General features: G+C 40.6%; 1 protein-coding gene across 3 annotated transcripts in view; it reads right to left on the bottom strand.

Annotated features, from left to right (window-relative positions):
* Positions 1–1,237: 1,237 nt before the first annotated feature.
* emid1 (EMI domain containing 1) overlaps positions 1,238–16,719 on the bottom strand; it is a 54,306-nt gene continuing 38,824 nt past the window's right edge. The window contains exons 4-17 of one of the 3 annotated variants that reach the window (XR_009925055.1): positions 11,749–11,838; positions 11,597–11,658; positions 11,363–11,495; positions 10,031–10,075; positions 9,841–9,948; positions 7,877–7,984; positions 5,611–5,700; positions 5,011–5,063; positions 4,805–4,867; positions 4,667–4,711; positions 4,420–4,464; positions 3,772–3,854; positions 2,543–2,627; positions 1,244–1,383 (exon numbers count right to left, since the gene is read on the bottom strand). Coding sequence is in view for 2 of the 3 variants with exons in the window: in XM_062417805.1 (XP_062273789.1) it covers positions 1,250–1,383; positions 2,543–2,627; positions 4,420–4,464; positions 4,667–4,711; positions 4,805–4,867; positions 5,011–5,063; positions 5,611–5,700; positions 7,877–7,984; positions 9,841–9,948; positions 10,031–10,075; positions 11,363–11,495; positions 11,597–11,658; positions 11,749–11,838 (1,061 nt within the window). In the remaining variant the exon portion in view is untranslated. Of the gene's footprint in view, positions 2,628–3,771; positions 3,855–4,419; positions 4,465–4,666; positions 4,712–4,804; positions 4,868–5,010; positions 5,064–5,610; positions 5,701–7,876; positions 7,985–9,840; positions 9,949–10,030; positions 10,076–11,362; positions 11,496–11,596; positions 11,659–11,748; positions 11,839–16,719 lie in introns of all 3 variants that reach the window. The other 2 variants (XM_062417805.1, XM_062417806.1) reach the window with 2 other exon arrangements.

Genomic DNA, 16,719 nt, shown 5'->3' with positions numbered 1-16,719 from the left:
TGAACTGTGAGTTAAATCTAATTGAAGATGCCAACTTGATTGGTTGAGAAACGGGTGATAAATGCAGTTGTCACGAAATTGAGGCCAGGCCACATTTAAAAAAAACAACAAACATCATTTTATTACACCAATCATCTAGACAGGATTATTTTAACACAATAACACATTTGCAAGAAAAAAAGTTCAAAATATGAAATGGTTACACAACAGCATACAAAATAAACTACAATTGATCATTTTAAATAGTTTCACAATAAGTTTTATATAAGATGAAAAAACAAGCATCAAGTCTTTTCATCAGGATAGTTTATAAGCAGTCTAAATTTACCAACACATGAGTGGTAAAATATGTTCAAGTTCTGTTAACGGTTTTGTTAATTTCACCGTGTGTTTGTGTTAAAGATCTTGAAATGGACACAGTTTGCAGAGTTATTATTCCAACATGCTTTAAATCATTTTAAGTGTTTTAAGAAATCAACATTATTTGACTGTTTCAGCTGATAAGCAACCAAACCCAAATGTAAATATGTGGTTGTATATTAAATCACTTAATCAGTGTGTATTGTAACAGGAAAAAACACTGACACCAGGAAAGTACACATCACTGTTAGCAACACATATCTCAGTTAGAGTAGAGATGACTTCATCTTTTTAGTGCACTACATAACATTGAATTAAACAATATGATAGAAGTATAACAAAATGAATACTAGAAGAAGAGGTTTGTTTGTGTAATTGTGTCCTGAAAACTGTACATGCTCAATATGCTTAAATAATGAAATCTCTTCAGGTTGCAGTTACATTGTGAAAGCAATACAAACTTATATCCAGTCTCTTTTCTCACATCTGATTCCTCCTTTAATTGATTACTCTACATGACCCTTATTGTCCAGAAGTGTTTATAGCTTGAGGAGCACCACAGAAGATTCAGGTTTTCCTTTTATCAAACATGAACATCTTTACTCTTAGGCCTTAGTTCTGTAGCCAAAAAATGAGACACAGAGGGAGCTGCTGGGTGTATTATGTAGCGATAAGTGGTTGGTTATGGCAGTGGGTGGGGGGATTCCCGATGGAGGGCATTGTGGAGTATCATTGGAGTTTCCCTGAGGTGTCCCCCAACTTAAATCTGATAGTAAAGCCCACAGAGGGGTGTCAGATATGGTCTAAATCTGTTGAGTGCCGATGAGACCTACAGGATGGGGAATCAACCCAGCCTGTGATCCTCAGGGTGAACGGGGAGGGGGGGGGGCTACTTTCCTCGAACCTTGGTGTCGGAGGACAGAGGAGAAGCAAGTCGATATGGAAGCACACCTGCTCGCTTATCTCTGTAGAAACTAGGGGAGGCTGTGCCAAACGGTCCATCCCCAGACCCTAGATCAGGCTCTGTTGAAGAAAGACAGCAGTTGGAACAGGGCTTCCCTGTCTGTGTGCACTCTATCCAAGTCTACTCTGATGTGGCTCTGTATTGGAGGTATCTTGAATGGGTTCTTATTTCAACTGGACATCAATTGCCCACTTTTTATATTCAAATTATTTATCAATGCTCAAGGGATTTATCAAATGCTTCTTTGCTTGATACTGTTGTTAATGAGTGTGTCTGGCTAGTAGGGCTGCAGCTAATGGTTACTTTCATTATCAATGATTTTTTTCAGTTATTTATTTCTATTTCAGTTTATAAAAGTCATTAAAAAGTGAAAAATGACAATTTCCCAGATCCAAAGGTGATGTCCTTAATTTGGATGTTTTGTTTGACCAACAATCCCAAACCAAAAGATGATACATTTAAAATAACAAAGCAGAGAAAAACTGCAAATCTTTACATCTGAGAATTCAAACCAATGATTTTTTAAAAACATGTTTTCTTGATAACTATCTTGCACAATGTACAATTGACATTTAAAAAAAATCTTCTATCATCTAATCAATTGAATGACTAATTGTTGCAGCACTACTGGCTAGACTAACACACTTGACATCCATTGGTACACATTAACACATAAAGCATGTTATTATTATGCACAACATTTAAGTAAAATCTGCACTGGCATCAGGGGATTGAAACAATCTAAATAACTCATACATAAAAATACATTTCTACAAATCATTTACTTTTCAGTGACTAGATCAACATTCAGCAGCTCGGTAAAACATGGTTATAAATTTTATGCATCTAATACTTGATCGACACTTTCTATATTGTGTCAGAAAGGGTCAGTGTGGCTATCTGTGGAGGGCCGGCAGAGCTGTGGGTGAGGATGTCTCAGCGTTACCTGGCCAGATGATAGCCTCCAGCAGCGTCACCCTGCGAGCCAGAAGCTCAAGGTCTGCCTGCAAGTCGTGGAACATCTGCAAGCTAACGTCCTATTAGAGAGCATTGACAGGGGGGACTGTGTGAGGGGGGGTGGAAACACCAGCCCGAGTCCTGGGGCTGCTCACGACTGTTCCCACTCCCTGTCCCAGGAGTGAGGTGCGGTGGGTGAGCTTGAGCCCCCCACCTTTGACCCCTGCCTAAAGCTGACCCTGCCTCAGGCCTCCTACTCACCATGAATACCGATCATAGTCTCAAGGATTAAAACCCTCTCGGCTAAGATCTTCAACGCCTCTCTGATCTGATGTATTCCGTCCCCCTGTGAAGATAGATACAGCCGTCAAGGTAAGGAGCACAAGCCAAGGAACTGCTCGCCAAGATGCAAGACATTTTGTTTTTCTCAATACAGTTCAGCAGTTAGAAGGTTAAAACAATCCACATATCTGCCCAGCACTCTCTGACATTTATCTGTTTTCCTGTGTTTCTTTGTATCTCCCTCATTCTCGGGCCATGCTGCTACATGAAGTCAGTCTCCGCCATGCTGAGCTGGGCAACATCAGCATGCACATTACAGACCAGCCTCATGTTGGTGACATAATACAGCTGGATTACACACTTCCAGAATTTGACCATGCCATCTGCATTCAGCCAGGCAAATATTTTCAGCACAACAGTTTTTATCTTTCGTAACGGCCGTGGTCACAAGTTACCCATCATTATCTGGCAGAATGAAGCCTGCATAGATTTACATTGAAATCTAGATAGCCATCGTTTTCTTTTGTTTAAAGACAAGGCCATGGCTTCATGAGTCAATCTCTTCACAAATAAAAAATAAAAGGGAAAAGTAATTGGAACAAGGCAAGTTACGCAGACAGAGAAAGCATCCCAAAAAGGAGGCATGCAGAGAAGAGCTTTTGGTGCCCAGGTGAGTGGTGATTCCCACTATGAAATGCTCTGATTAGTAAAACAAACCAAGGACATACTTAATGTTTGAAGAAAAAAGGCAAAGTATAACCAATATTGCACTCTAAAAATATTGATTTACCTTGCCTTATTTCTGTTTCCACAGCACTGTTATTTTACTCATTAGAAACATTTTGTAGTTAATTTTGACATCCAGAAAAGAAGCCTTTTGCAGTGCAGTTCTTAAAGATGACATCATGCAAGGTTGCATTGTGGGATAAAAGAGGATAGCTGTATCCACTCCACTCACATCAGAGCACAACACCTCTAAACCCAACAGGACCCGCCACTGACACATATGGAGTGATTTGGCATATACATTTTTCACATTGTCTTTCTCAGTGGAACATTTTCAGTCAAACAGCAGAGAGTTGAACTTGAATGAATGATTAATTTTCCCCTTAAATGATTTCAGAACTTTCTGCCTTCTTTCACCCAGTCAGTGCTGGTGCATGGTGATGCTACAGGATTGACACTGTTCATTTTATTTGTATATTTACATGTATATGCCAAAGTCAGGTGCTGAAAAGGTGACTGTGAAAGGTAGCCATGGGGACAGTAGCTTGCAGAGGGAGTCAGACAGCTTTAGGGTCAAGAGGACAGTGTCGTGACAGGGGACAGCAGTCCAGAGCACACCCCAAGGACCAACAAAACAAAAACACATTAATAGCAAAAGATTTCACACACAAAATCATACAGATCACTGGCTGAAATCATATATACAGAAACAACAATGTAAAACAGACACTTTGACTATCAACAGGTAAGGAAGTATGGACTTGAGAGTACAAGATAAACAGATGATGCTGAACACCATTTTGTGGTCAATCATAAACATGGTGATTGTAAAAAGATCATAACCATAACCGGAGATGTAGGTCATGGTTAGACTTAATTTAAGGTCACGGAATAGATTCACTGCATTGCAAAGGGAACACGTGAGGACATAAATAAAAATATCTTACATTTAGATTGTTCTTGTAAAATGAGAAAGAGGTAAAAGGAAAGTTAAGGATTAGATAGACACAGAGAAAACATTCAATGCTCAACAAAAGAATCTTAAAACATTTTAAAAATGTCTTCTAAGATCTATCTTAGACCCTGTGTCACCATATGTGACTGTGCAATACCACTGACTACTTTCTTACCGGCAAGCCCTTCTCTCCTGGCTCTCCCTTGGGACCCGTCGCTCCCTGTAAAGACATTTTAACAGAAATATGGAGTCTGACTTCAAGATATCAAAGGAAGTAGTGCAACAGTTTGATAGAAAGAGCTGTTCAGTGCAGTTTGTTGTGCTGCTGGTTAGTGTAGTTTACAGTAATATAACCAGCTGTGACATGTGTTGATGCCCCCCCCCACACACTCGTTTACTGGCTGGGTAAAGAGGTGGCTTACCGTCTCGCCTCTGAAGCCCCTCTCTCCTGGGTAACCTAAAGGACCCTGAAAAATAAAAGGCAGGTCACAGAGAGTTTTGTTCAAGGATGTAGAGTTAAATGAGGAAACTGAGTATCATCTAGCTCTGCATGTACTCACTCTCTCCCCACGTTCTCCCTTTGGCCCCACAGGGCCCTGCGCTCCAAGAGATCCAGGTTTCCCCTGTATCCAGTCAGAAGGGAAGTTCAAAACGATGAGAATACATTTATACAACAAATCTGACAGTGCCAAAAATTATGAGTTATTTCTATCACTATCATGTATTTTTCTACTGCAGTGCACCACTATGTTGTCAGCAAGCTTACATTCTGTCCTTGTGGGCCAGGAGGTCCGACAGGGCCTTTGGGACCCAGGGGTCCTGCGGATTAGATAGAAGGATGCATATTAGCAACAAACACCTTGACCTTCAAGGAGGAGGTGTTGCTTGCTGTTTTTAACTACATTCTGCCGTATGTCCACATATCATATGTATAGTATACTATAGGTGTTTTTGACTTTCAGTTTAAAGTTCAGTCTAAGAGTAGTTTTCAATGCATGGACCCAACTTTGAGACCAAATGATGTGTGATTGGGAAACTTAGGTAAAATTACTTAAAAGTAAGTTGTACTGTATACTGTATACAGCAGATAGCCTTAATTAGTATCTATGGTATTTATGAACAATGTACATATGTAAAACTATTAGTGCTAGGGAATTTTCCATATTTAGGGTCAAGCATGCCATTGAGGTCACAGTAGAAACAGCATTTTATCTTGGCATAGAAGACAGTGTGTCTCACTATGCCAAGATTAAATATAGCTAAAATATAGAAATATTAGCATTTATCAGGGTAGGAACACAAAATGTCATAAACACAACACAAACATCTTCTATCCAACATAATATGGACAGAGACTACCACTCACCAATAGGCCCAGGGGGACCCTGTGGTCCTGGAACAGGCAACCCTCGTGAGTTATGGAAAGTGTTGGTGAAGAAGGGGTCTTTTCCTTGTTCTGGAGTTAAAATAAAATGCAGCGGTGTTTAAGGAAGTGCAGATGCTGCTCTCCTGGCTAAGGGAGACAGTGTATTCAATCATGAACAAAGCTGACAAAAATATCTGCAATGCTGTACCTCAACACACCAGTGACTAAGAATCTTGGGTAGCTTCTTTATTAGACAAGTTTGTATTACTGTAGGAGAGCCATGAACAGATGCTAAAGGGTGCAGCCTCTCTCCCTGTGTTATTTTATCAAATATGGTATTCATATTATCTTACCTTTCAGAAAATCACAGGTTGTAGTTTGTTTTAACGATCACTTTAAATGACTGTTGAGACCCCCCCCCCCCAAATAAGAATCACTTCTAATCCCTTTTGTTTCTTTGTACTGCAGGCAGTTATTTATATAAAGTTGAGATTCAAATTGTTTTTTTGTAGGTTAATCTAATGAGTGAGTCAGTGTTTGTAAGTGGCAGAGAAGTCTTTTTTTAAGACACCACATTGACCTACAGGGGGCAATGTTTTCTAACAAATACTCAGACTTCACCTAATGTATTCAGCAGGGTAGTAAACTATACTAAAATGTGTGCAAAAGCACAGTCAGCAGTAGATCAGTGATTCACATTCATTAACAAAGTTACATAATATAGCATAAAATAACTTTCCACATCCACTGCGTAACAACACACAGGACGACTACGGTAAATGGGTCTACAGAGGAAGGGCAAGAGGTAGAGGGTGGTGAATGTGTGAGTGATAGAGGAAGTGAGTGGTCATTGGGTCATTTTGTACTGACAGGAAACACGGCTCTCAAACCCAGCATTGAACTTCAGTAGGTACAGCCAGAGAGGAGGAGGAGGAGGAGGAGGAAGGCTGACAGCCAGAAACATCCTCCAACTGCCAGATCGTTGCACACCACTAAGAGATCAGGAGTTGAGGTGACATCCAAACCAGGGCCGCTCTCACTATGTCTGACTCGTTCTTTACACTCACTTTTCATTTCCTACCGAGAACGCACTGGGATCGGTGGCTTAACGTTACATGAAATCATGTGGGAGCACTGAAACTGATTTTTAAACTACTGCACTTCCGAGCGAACAGTCCTGCTCTTCACTACTTAACATTCTGGCTGCTAGTTAGGAGTCACTCCTGTTCTGCAGAAGGGAATTCCAACCTCCTGATGCAGACGTAAAAGCCAAATAAACCAGTGTTTTCCAAAGGAAGGTCAGCACAGAACCCCCCACCCCACCACCCCTACGTTCCCTACTGTTACTTTGATGTGAAAGAAATGGCTAACAGTCTCAGAAATCATCATGCCAACCTCAACACACCCACAACTTTCCCCACACAGGAACCTAAAGCTTACAAAACTGCATACTTTGTTTTACCACTGAATCCACATATAAAAATTGCTGATGCATTGACCTTGAAAGAGCCAGTGCAGGCCCCTGTCTGTCTCTCACACTCCCCCTCAGCTGTCTCAGCAGCCTACATCTGGAAGTTGTTGAGTGACATCAGTGGCGGACAGGTTCTCATCCCAGCATGTGAAGTCTGTGTCAATCTCCGGCTGTCTCTGCCTACAATGAATAGTCTTTGATTCTGTTCTACTTGGCTAGTAGACAATGAGGAGCAAGTAGCAGTTAAATGATTAGCGTCATCCTGTCTGTTTCTCATTCTCTTCGTTTCTTTTGTTCATCATTTAACCTAAAACTTTATAGATCTTCAATGCAGCAGGAGACAACGTGTCCTTCAGGCTGCTAAAGACACAATAATATCAATGTCAAGCTGAAAGTCAGTAAAACCTGCTTTACCTCGCCAGAGAACAAGTGTTTTCCTTCATTGCTAACACATTTGAATGAATTTGTGTACATGCACTAGTGCTGGGTTCAACTGATTTTGTCAGGACATGAGGTCACATCATATAGTTTGGCCCACAAAGAGACCACCTGATGTGAGGAGGAGGTGGTGAAGTGGCAGTGTGTATGTATTGACTATCAGTCTGGACGTTTGCCCTTTGGGAGAATTCCAGGTCCGTGAAATGAAGGTGAGAGAATTCATAACCTTCATCGTCCAACTTTTAGAAAACCAATGGAGATAACAAACAGCAATTATGGCTCAAAAACTCATAAAGAAAGGAGTATTTGATCTGTTTGAGGTGGAATCTTCCTCATGTTTATGTTCCAGGATCTTACTGTGGTCTGGGTCTGGGATGCGGGCACTGGCTGGCGCTGGGGGGCCTGGTGGCCCTGGTGGGCCTGGTAGGCCTCTCTCTCCTGGGTGTCCTGGAGGACCGCGTGGCCCTGAGAAGAGGGATGACAGAAACATCACAGTGATGACAGACACATTAGAAAGATATGAGATATTATAGTGAAATATGATGTAAATGTATTACATTTTGTGCAGGAGAGGCAAAGCACAATGGCAGTACAGTAATGATAAAAAAATGAAACATATGACAGGAAAAAAAGAGTTGAAGAATAGGAATGAGATGTGCTGCAATGGCATGTATGTATTTGTGCAGCATTATGTTTGCACACATGTGGCGTACAATCAGCATCTGGACAGAGGAAGAGAAGTGTGTGAACCATAGACTGAAATGGCTGACTTCAATTCTCTGTAATTAACAGGAGTAGGGTTCAGTGCTGGGAACTTACTGAAGGACATGGGAAAACTCAAATAAACACCATTAAACTCTGCAAAGTGTTACTGGCACTGGTTCATTGTAAATTAAATGCTCCATCTCCACCCACAGCCATTTTTCTGGAAAAAAGGCACCACAACTACATCTGACCTAATTGTTTGGACTCTCCTGTAGTAACGCTGCCCCATGAACACAAACTTTCGCCCTCCGACGGACCCGGACTCACCACCTTTTTGTTTGTGTACCACACAGCGGGGTGATGCAACTGACTGGTAATGTTATTATAGCCCTGATCTCACACTCATAATATGAGTCAAAGTTTGGAATACAACTCTCTTTAAACTTATCACAACTCTTTATATTATATACTGTCACTTCTCCTGACTTCACAAATTCACTTTTCGCCTATCTTTCCCATAACCCCTGGTTCAAAGAGGTATTTATCTAGATTTTTCATGACATTGGACACATTCCAGTCATGTGTTTATCTTTCTGTCCTTAAACTGAAAAAAAACTCCCAGTACAATAGGGAAAAGCATAGCTTTGCATGCAAGACGTAGCGCTGGTTTGGGGATACTTGTGAAGTAATAGAGATAGAAAAACAATAACACCACAGGCATATGGAAATCATAAGGACCCCAGATTTGTGTATATATAGCTCATGTTCATTTCAGATTGAAGTCACATGGTGCTTCTCAAAAGGTGGGTTTGTAGTTTAACTTTTGCTCTACATCTCATCTTTACCCAGCAGCAGGCACAGAGCAGGGGTCATATGTTAGCTTGAGAGGAGGTCCACTCCCTTCAATATCCAGAGCAAAAAAATAACAGCCTATAGCGAGAGCAGATGTTGGGACAAACTTATACCATGCCATTTGCTTTATTATTATTCAAGTCACAACTGCCTGTGGATTTACTTTTTTCAACAGGTTATTTATCATCTGTACATAACCAGCAAGCTCTGAATATAGAGAGCAAACTTATTCCCCTACTTCGTATCTGGTCGGTGACCATGAGCAGCAGCACATGTTGGGAGCTACAGGGGAGTTTCAAATACAAATATTTGCTGCCCCCCAAACCTATGATTTTACAAAATGCCCAAATTCTTGTAAATTACCAGTAGGCCTCAATGCTGCTGGAGGGTCTGAATGAGTGGTTTAAGAGCAAGACAAATACTCTGGAGCAGGACATCACATGTCAGTCTTTTGTGGGAGATCCCTCTGATTTTTCCACTGTGGTTTTCACAAGTCTTTGGTCAACAGTAAGCCATTCAAATGTCTTCTTCCTCTACAGACAATAGGTTAAATGGACAAGCAAGCATACACAGGAAAGTATACAACTGCTCTGCAATACCCTTTATGTCCCTGAATGACACACTCACACAAATCTTTACGACATGCATATTGACAAACTTTGTCAACATCTAGTATGACAAGGTTCATTTGTTTCAGCCAGCTCACAATTGTCTGTTAAAGGGGAACTTTGTACAGTATAATGCCTGTTTCAGTTCGGTCTTACCTGCTGGTCCTGGGTATCCCTTCAATCCAGGGGATCCAGATGGGCCCCTTACCCCTGCCTCCCCCCGATGCCCACTGGGACCCTGCAACCCTCGAGACCCTTGCTTCCCTAAGAAGAGGAAACAGTCATGAGTAACCATGGAACCGTAACAGGCTCTATCTACTGAAAGGCATCTACAGTCACAATTTACCATCTCTTCCAGGTAGTCCATCTCTTCCCTTTTCTCCCTGAGGACCTGTAATGAAAACACGGTGCATCTATCTAAATGTTGTCAAAGCAGCAGAGCAAAAAACACTTTCCAAAATACATTACAGTGTTTGTTTCATTGTTAGTGCTATTTTAAATCTCTGTTCCATCATCAAAGGAAAACAACACACTGTTTGCAGGTTTACATATTTCAGATGTTATTAGTAGCAGGCCAGTGCTGCTGTTAATTACACCTTTGTGACATGTTCAACACTGAGCCAATTATGGCTAAAGTGATATAAGGAAGGCTCTCATAGCTAATTATGATGGACAAACAAGACTGAAGCTCCAGTAAAGCAACAGCAATGTGTTGTTTCGCAATTGCTATTTTAAATTTCAGTGCAGGTTGTGCTGGAAAAAAAGTCCACATTATTTCAGTCAAAAGGGTTTTATTCTATTGAGATCATGAATGAAGTCATAGCAATCTAATCATTATGTTTTGGCTTATTTTCTGTGCACTAGAGGAAAGCTCATGGAGTGTCCAAAATGGAAAGGGTGTATCCAAAGGAGAGAATAAATAATGTGCTTGTAATCTGCTCATTTCCATATGGTATTTTTTTATTGACAAGTAGAAATTCTGGTTAGTTTTGATACTACTTTCAATCACAATGCACACAATAATTTCGACAGATTCTACTCATTTTTTTCCCAAAAGGATAAAGAATTTGCAAGACACAGATAACATCATAACAATTATATATATATATATATATATATATATATATATATATATATATATATATATACATATACATATACATATACATATATATATACATATACATATATATGTATATGTATGTATATATGTATGTATATATATATATATATATATATGTATATGTATAATGACTTTAACACAGTCATGTTAATGCACAGTAACTGCCTGGACACTGACAGTGCAGCAGAGTTAGTACACTCAGTGTTTTTTGCGGCAGCCAGTGCTGGGCTCAACTCCAGGGAAGGAGAGGACTTTAATGCTCTGAAGTGTTCGCTTTCCACACAACCACAGAGCACTGAAAGTGAGCAGCACAGACAACCAGGCTCTCACTTGAGTTGAACGAAATGAGTGTGTGCGCAGTAGAGGAAATAAGATATGAACAGAAGTGAGCAGGTAGAGGGCAGAAATAAAAAGCGTTGCTGCTGGTGGAGAAAGCTGCAAGGAGTGATTTCTGACTCAATTATCCACACACAAAACTGTGGACCCCCACTAAATGGAAATGTGCAGTATTTTTTAAATGAAATCCATTCATGCATGACAGCGTGATATACCTACCTGCAGGGCCCTGCTCACCAGGAGCTCCCTGAGTGGGCATGGCCCCCACCAATAAGGAGGCCTCTGGCACGGTTCCCCCTTTGCCCTGAAGGTGGCGATGTGATACGGAGGCTGGGGCAGTGAGTAATTGGACCTGGTGAAAGAAAACATAAAACTAGTACGGGCAATTATATAACACGTGTGCTCAATGTGGGTTTATCATATTTCGCCGTGTTTCAAATTCTGTGGTTGTACCTTTGTCTCCAGTGAGCTCAGCTTGTCACTCATCTCTGTGATTCGACTGCAGTTGAGACAATCTGGAAAACAGGAATCAGACATCTAAACATACTGAATACCTTTGCCATTATTTTTGATAGTCCAGGTAGTAACATGTTCAGAGTACTTACTAGAGATCGACTCTCCTGTGCGTGTTGGCGGGCGGCGTAGTGTGGATGGTTTCCTTATTGCCTCCTGAGCTACAAGCTGGCTCCCTGCCTCTGTAAGATAAAGACACAGGAAGATGTCACTTTTGTCTCTCAGATCTGAATGTAAATGGATTTCTTGACACTGCGAACATGTATAATATTAAGTTTATCTCTATTCATCCATGAGGTGGGAATCAAATGGTGGGAATTAAATTGCTTGATGGTCCAGCAAAAGTTTTTCCACAAAATAAAATCAAAATCAGGTCAAATGTTTCTTTTAGGAGATGCTGCTAACACACAGACATACATCAGAGAAACATACAATATGTTTATTGATGGAAGGTTTATACAAAAAACATGTGAACATGTTTGTCATGAAAAAGAAGAAAAACCCAATGGATCCAACTTGTAAATATTGAAAAGTACACTAAACACATGTTTTTGGGTTAAACAGACTGTGTTTTGAAGGATGTATGGGTTGTATGATGATGTTTCATTTGTTTCTGTCTGTGGGTTGGTGTCCTCCAGGTGAGCTTCTTACCATCAGCTAGAAAGAGCTGACAACTAGTATAAGCAGCAGTAAAGAGGACAGAAAAAGAAATAAACAGTGACAGTTGCAGCTTTTGTCTCTGTCACATATGAAAGAGACAAATAGTGTGCACCCTGCATGTTTACCAAGTTGCTTTCCTTTTGCCTTGTTTCTGTATGGAGTTTAAAATCCCAAGGCCTGGGAGAGAGGGTGTGTGAAGACAAACAATAGTTTCCTTGTGCAGACAGAATGGGCAGTCTCGGCTCGCATTCTGTCTTGCCTTCATTTTATGAAGTGTGGGAGTTTGCGTCCCTGGGTTCTGGATGTTTTGAATGGGCAGACCTTTGTGGAAATGCTAGACTGACTTCTTTGTCTGGCCTTGTCTGGCTCTGGTCGGCCCAGGTGCTCCTGATACAAACAAGAGGCTGGGTTCAGCACCTCATTAGCCACCAGGAAGCACGTATTTCCCACTCAGTGGCCGGCAGCCACACACATAAAGCTAAAAGCTTTACTAAAAGAAGATGTGAAATAGCACCTGCAGCACCGGGCTGGAGCAGCAGAACGGTATTCTTCTAAAACAGCCTCACTTGTGGTACCGAGACTGTTATATCTTTTCCAATCCATCCCACAGATGATTCCAGAATCACAATTCAGACAGTGGGATACACTTATTTCTAGATTTATCTGGGCCGGTAAGAGACCGAGGGTCAGGTATAAGACACTTCAATTACCAAAAGAAGAGGGGGGGCTGTCCTTGCCTAATCTGAAACAATACTTTTACGCAGCTCAAGTAAAGTTCCTGATTTCTACATGCTGCCCTCTATATCAGGCAAGATGGAAAGACATAGAGGCCCAGATGGAAGGTTTCCAGATTCAGGCAATATTAGGGGACATGGGAAACAAATTGGCTCGACAAAGCAAAAATGAAATTATTAAACAAACATTGACAATATGGAACAAGATGGTAAAAGAATACAATATGGAGGGAGACATCAAATTATTAATTTGGCCTGCTCTAGATCCCAGATTCGAACCAGGAATCAGTGATGCTGGATTCAGGCGATGGTGGGACAGAGGCATCACAGCAGTATGCACAATAACTCATAGAGGGCTCTTAAAAAGTTTCAGTGAGTTACAAAAAGAATTTGGGCTGGAAAACAAAGATTTTTTTCGTTACCTGCAAATTAGAGATTTTTTCGATAAAAGAATCAAACCAACATTGTCCAGAGAGGGCAACACAGTGATAGATACTCTAACTGAAGCCTATAAAAAGAAGAATAAAAAAATAATATCTAAAATATATCGAGGCCTTCAGAAACAGAATGGGATCAACACAGGATACATTAAAGCAAAATGGGAGAAAGAACTAAATGTAGAAATATCAGAGGAGGAATGGCGCTCTATGTGGAGTGCACAGCATTCATCTACAAGTTCAAAGAAGTGGAGAATATTTGGTTGGAAAAACTTGATACGTTTTTTCATTACACCTCTTATAAAAAGCAAATTCTCTCAATCACAAGAACAGTGCTGGAGGCAGTGCGGAAACATGAACGCTGATCATTCCCATATATTTTGGCTATGCCCAAAAATTCAAACCTTCTGGGGTCATGTATGTACTACTGTGACAAAGATCCTGGGATACGCAATCCCTAACAATGTGACGGTCCTCTATTTCTGTGTCCTAAATGAAAATGTGGTTATTAAAAAAGACTGGTATCTGTGTAAAATACTGTTGATGGCTTGTAAAAAAGTTATAACAAAATGCTGGTATAAAACAGAACCTCCAAGCATTAACCAATGGATGGACAAAGTGAAGGAAATGTGTTTAATGGAAAAGATGACTTTCTCTCTCCGATTTAGAGGAGCAACCTTCTCCAGGAAATGGGAGAAATGGACTGCTTTTATCAAAGCAATTGAGGACACTACACACTAATCAAGTAAAGACACTGGACATTATATATATAGGTCTTTCAACTGAGGAGCCCCCATGTTTTTGTTTTTGTTTTATTGTCTTGACAGTCTGTTGTCAACTTGTTCATTTCTGAAAATACTAAATAAAAAGTATCAAAAAAAAACAGCCTCACTTATTGGAACGTCAGATGTCAAAATCTGATTCTATCCACTGCAGACCCAGGAAAAGAAAATGGAGAGCTTATTGTCGCAAAGAAAAATAAACATTAGGGAACTTAAGACAGGAAAGCATAACGGGTTGAGTGATTACATAAAGAAGGGGGAGAAAGAGGGCAAAGGAGGAGTATGAAAAGTACACAGAACACATGGTTTTGGGTAAATTGAGACCGCTCCAATAATTCTCCCTCCTCAGCCTCTGTGCTCATGATTTCAGTGTTTTGGGTTCTGGGTATTTCTCAGAGGATTATGAGTGTAGATGGATTTAAACCATGTAAGACCTGAGACTGAAATGTTATGGCATGTGCTCTAGATTGCAGAAAAATCTTCCACGTTTCGATAACAATGTAAACATTGCAAAGAGACAAGGAGAATGTATACTTTGATCTGTTCTTCACTCGCCTGTGCAGCACTTCAGTCCACATGGGGACGACTGACAAAGAGAGGCGTGTGCGCGTGCACATAAGTGTACATATGTTATACATGCACATGCCGAGGACATTTTCTCTGGAGCTCGGCTCATGTAGATGGCTGGATTCAATTACAAAGGGACTCTGGATAGGAAATCTAGACCCTCCCCTCCTAAAGGCACCTCTTCTCCCTCTTGAGCAAAGAACGTTCAAGAGCCAAGATCCCCTCACCCACACACAAGCTTTTGTATGAAGCATTAAGCCCGCTTCGGCACTATGACAACAGTCTCCTGCGCATACACCTTTTACACACCTACTCCCTCTCTTGCAACAACAAATTTTAACACTTACAAGACCCTTGTTTTGCATCTTCTGTGGTGTGTGTGCATGCATGGCAGTGTAAGACCTGAAGACAAGATGACTTTGAGGCCTCAAGTGTGATCCACTGCTTCCTTGGCCAACAATAACATCATCACAGTTAATGAACGCTCCCTGATGGACGCGGTTCATTGTATCCAGTCTTTGTTCTCAGTGAGCTAATTGCCCCAGTCGGCAGGTCAAAGAAATGTGTTAATTTATTTGACTGTTTGCCCCAATGTTGCACTGGGCCCTAATCAGTGACTGAGTCAGAGCTCTTCATTAGAGCAATACCCCTGCAGAGAGTTCAGTGGGCCAGAGGCCGTCTTCTGGCGTGATAATCTCATAGGAAAAGGAGACAGATACAAGCTAAGGTCACGGCAAGAAGGTTATCTGTCCCATAATGAGTATTTGTACTCAGGCACTTATGAGGGATGTCCCTCAGGGACTGTCTACGCTGCAGTATATTATATCCACAGTATATTGTGTATTAAGTATTACATAGCTACATATACTACATACACGGATTTTGCAGCATATTTCAGACTCATTTATTTAACCTCTGCTTGGGCAGCATGACTTTATTAGAAAGTCATGTTGCCTGTGGGTCGACTTACAGCATGCAGTCTTTATAAGCATGTAGCTAAGGGCTAAGGTTAGACAGACCAATGAAGCTGTTGCCAAAATGCGGACAGTAGGTCTGCCAAGCCACACATGTAGCCCCGTGGGCCTCAGATCAAATACAAACAGAACAGAACTTTCTCTCCTCTATTTCCTCTTCTTCACATCGCTTTCTGCTTGAATATTGAATTGAATGGAAAAACACTGAAGGTGATATTGATCTGCAGGGGTGTCTAAATCAAATAAACATTATATAATTGATCAGTGCTACAGTTGCATGTTCAGATCTTGCATCTTATATCCTGATACATCCAGATTCAGTTTACACAAACTTCACTTCACATGCAGTGATAAATTTATCATAAATATGTGCTGAATGACAACTTGTATATATTTCCTTTACCTGCTCACATCAGATTTTATTTATGGGAAAATTTCAATCGATTGCTGCTAAAAACAACTCCACATTTGGGGATTGAAATGGTTTGTATACTGGATAAAAGGACAAAGAAAGCTTCAAGATTTCACACTTTATTGCCGTTTCAACACATCTGATAGGAATTTGCGTTGGTGAGCTCACAATAAAATACCTCAGGACATCACACACAGTACTGTAACTGCACTGAGACATCAAACAAGTGGTGAAAACATAACAACCTAAAATTACCCTTGTCCACAATAAAACTTTTATGCATAAAAGGATTTTAAAAAATGGAAAAAGCTGGAAGTGTACAGATAATGTTTGACTGAACGCCCAAGACAAATTTATGCCAAGTTTGAACAGGGCCACATGGGGAAGCCCTGAACTGATTGCACTCAACACAATGCAACATTTTTAGATTCTACAGATGCATCAACAACCTGATATTATTATCACTGTATTATTATTAAATTGTTATCTTATTATTA

This window comes from Scomber scombrus, chromosome 4 (genome assembly GCF_963691925.1).
Source record: "Scomber scombrus chromosome 4, fScoSco1.1, whole genome shotgun sequence".
NCBI lineage: Eukaryota > Metazoa > Chordata > Actinopteri > Scombriformes > Scombridae > Scomber > Scomber scombrus.
This window is presented reverse-complemented; position numbering and strand designations above follow the sequence as displayed.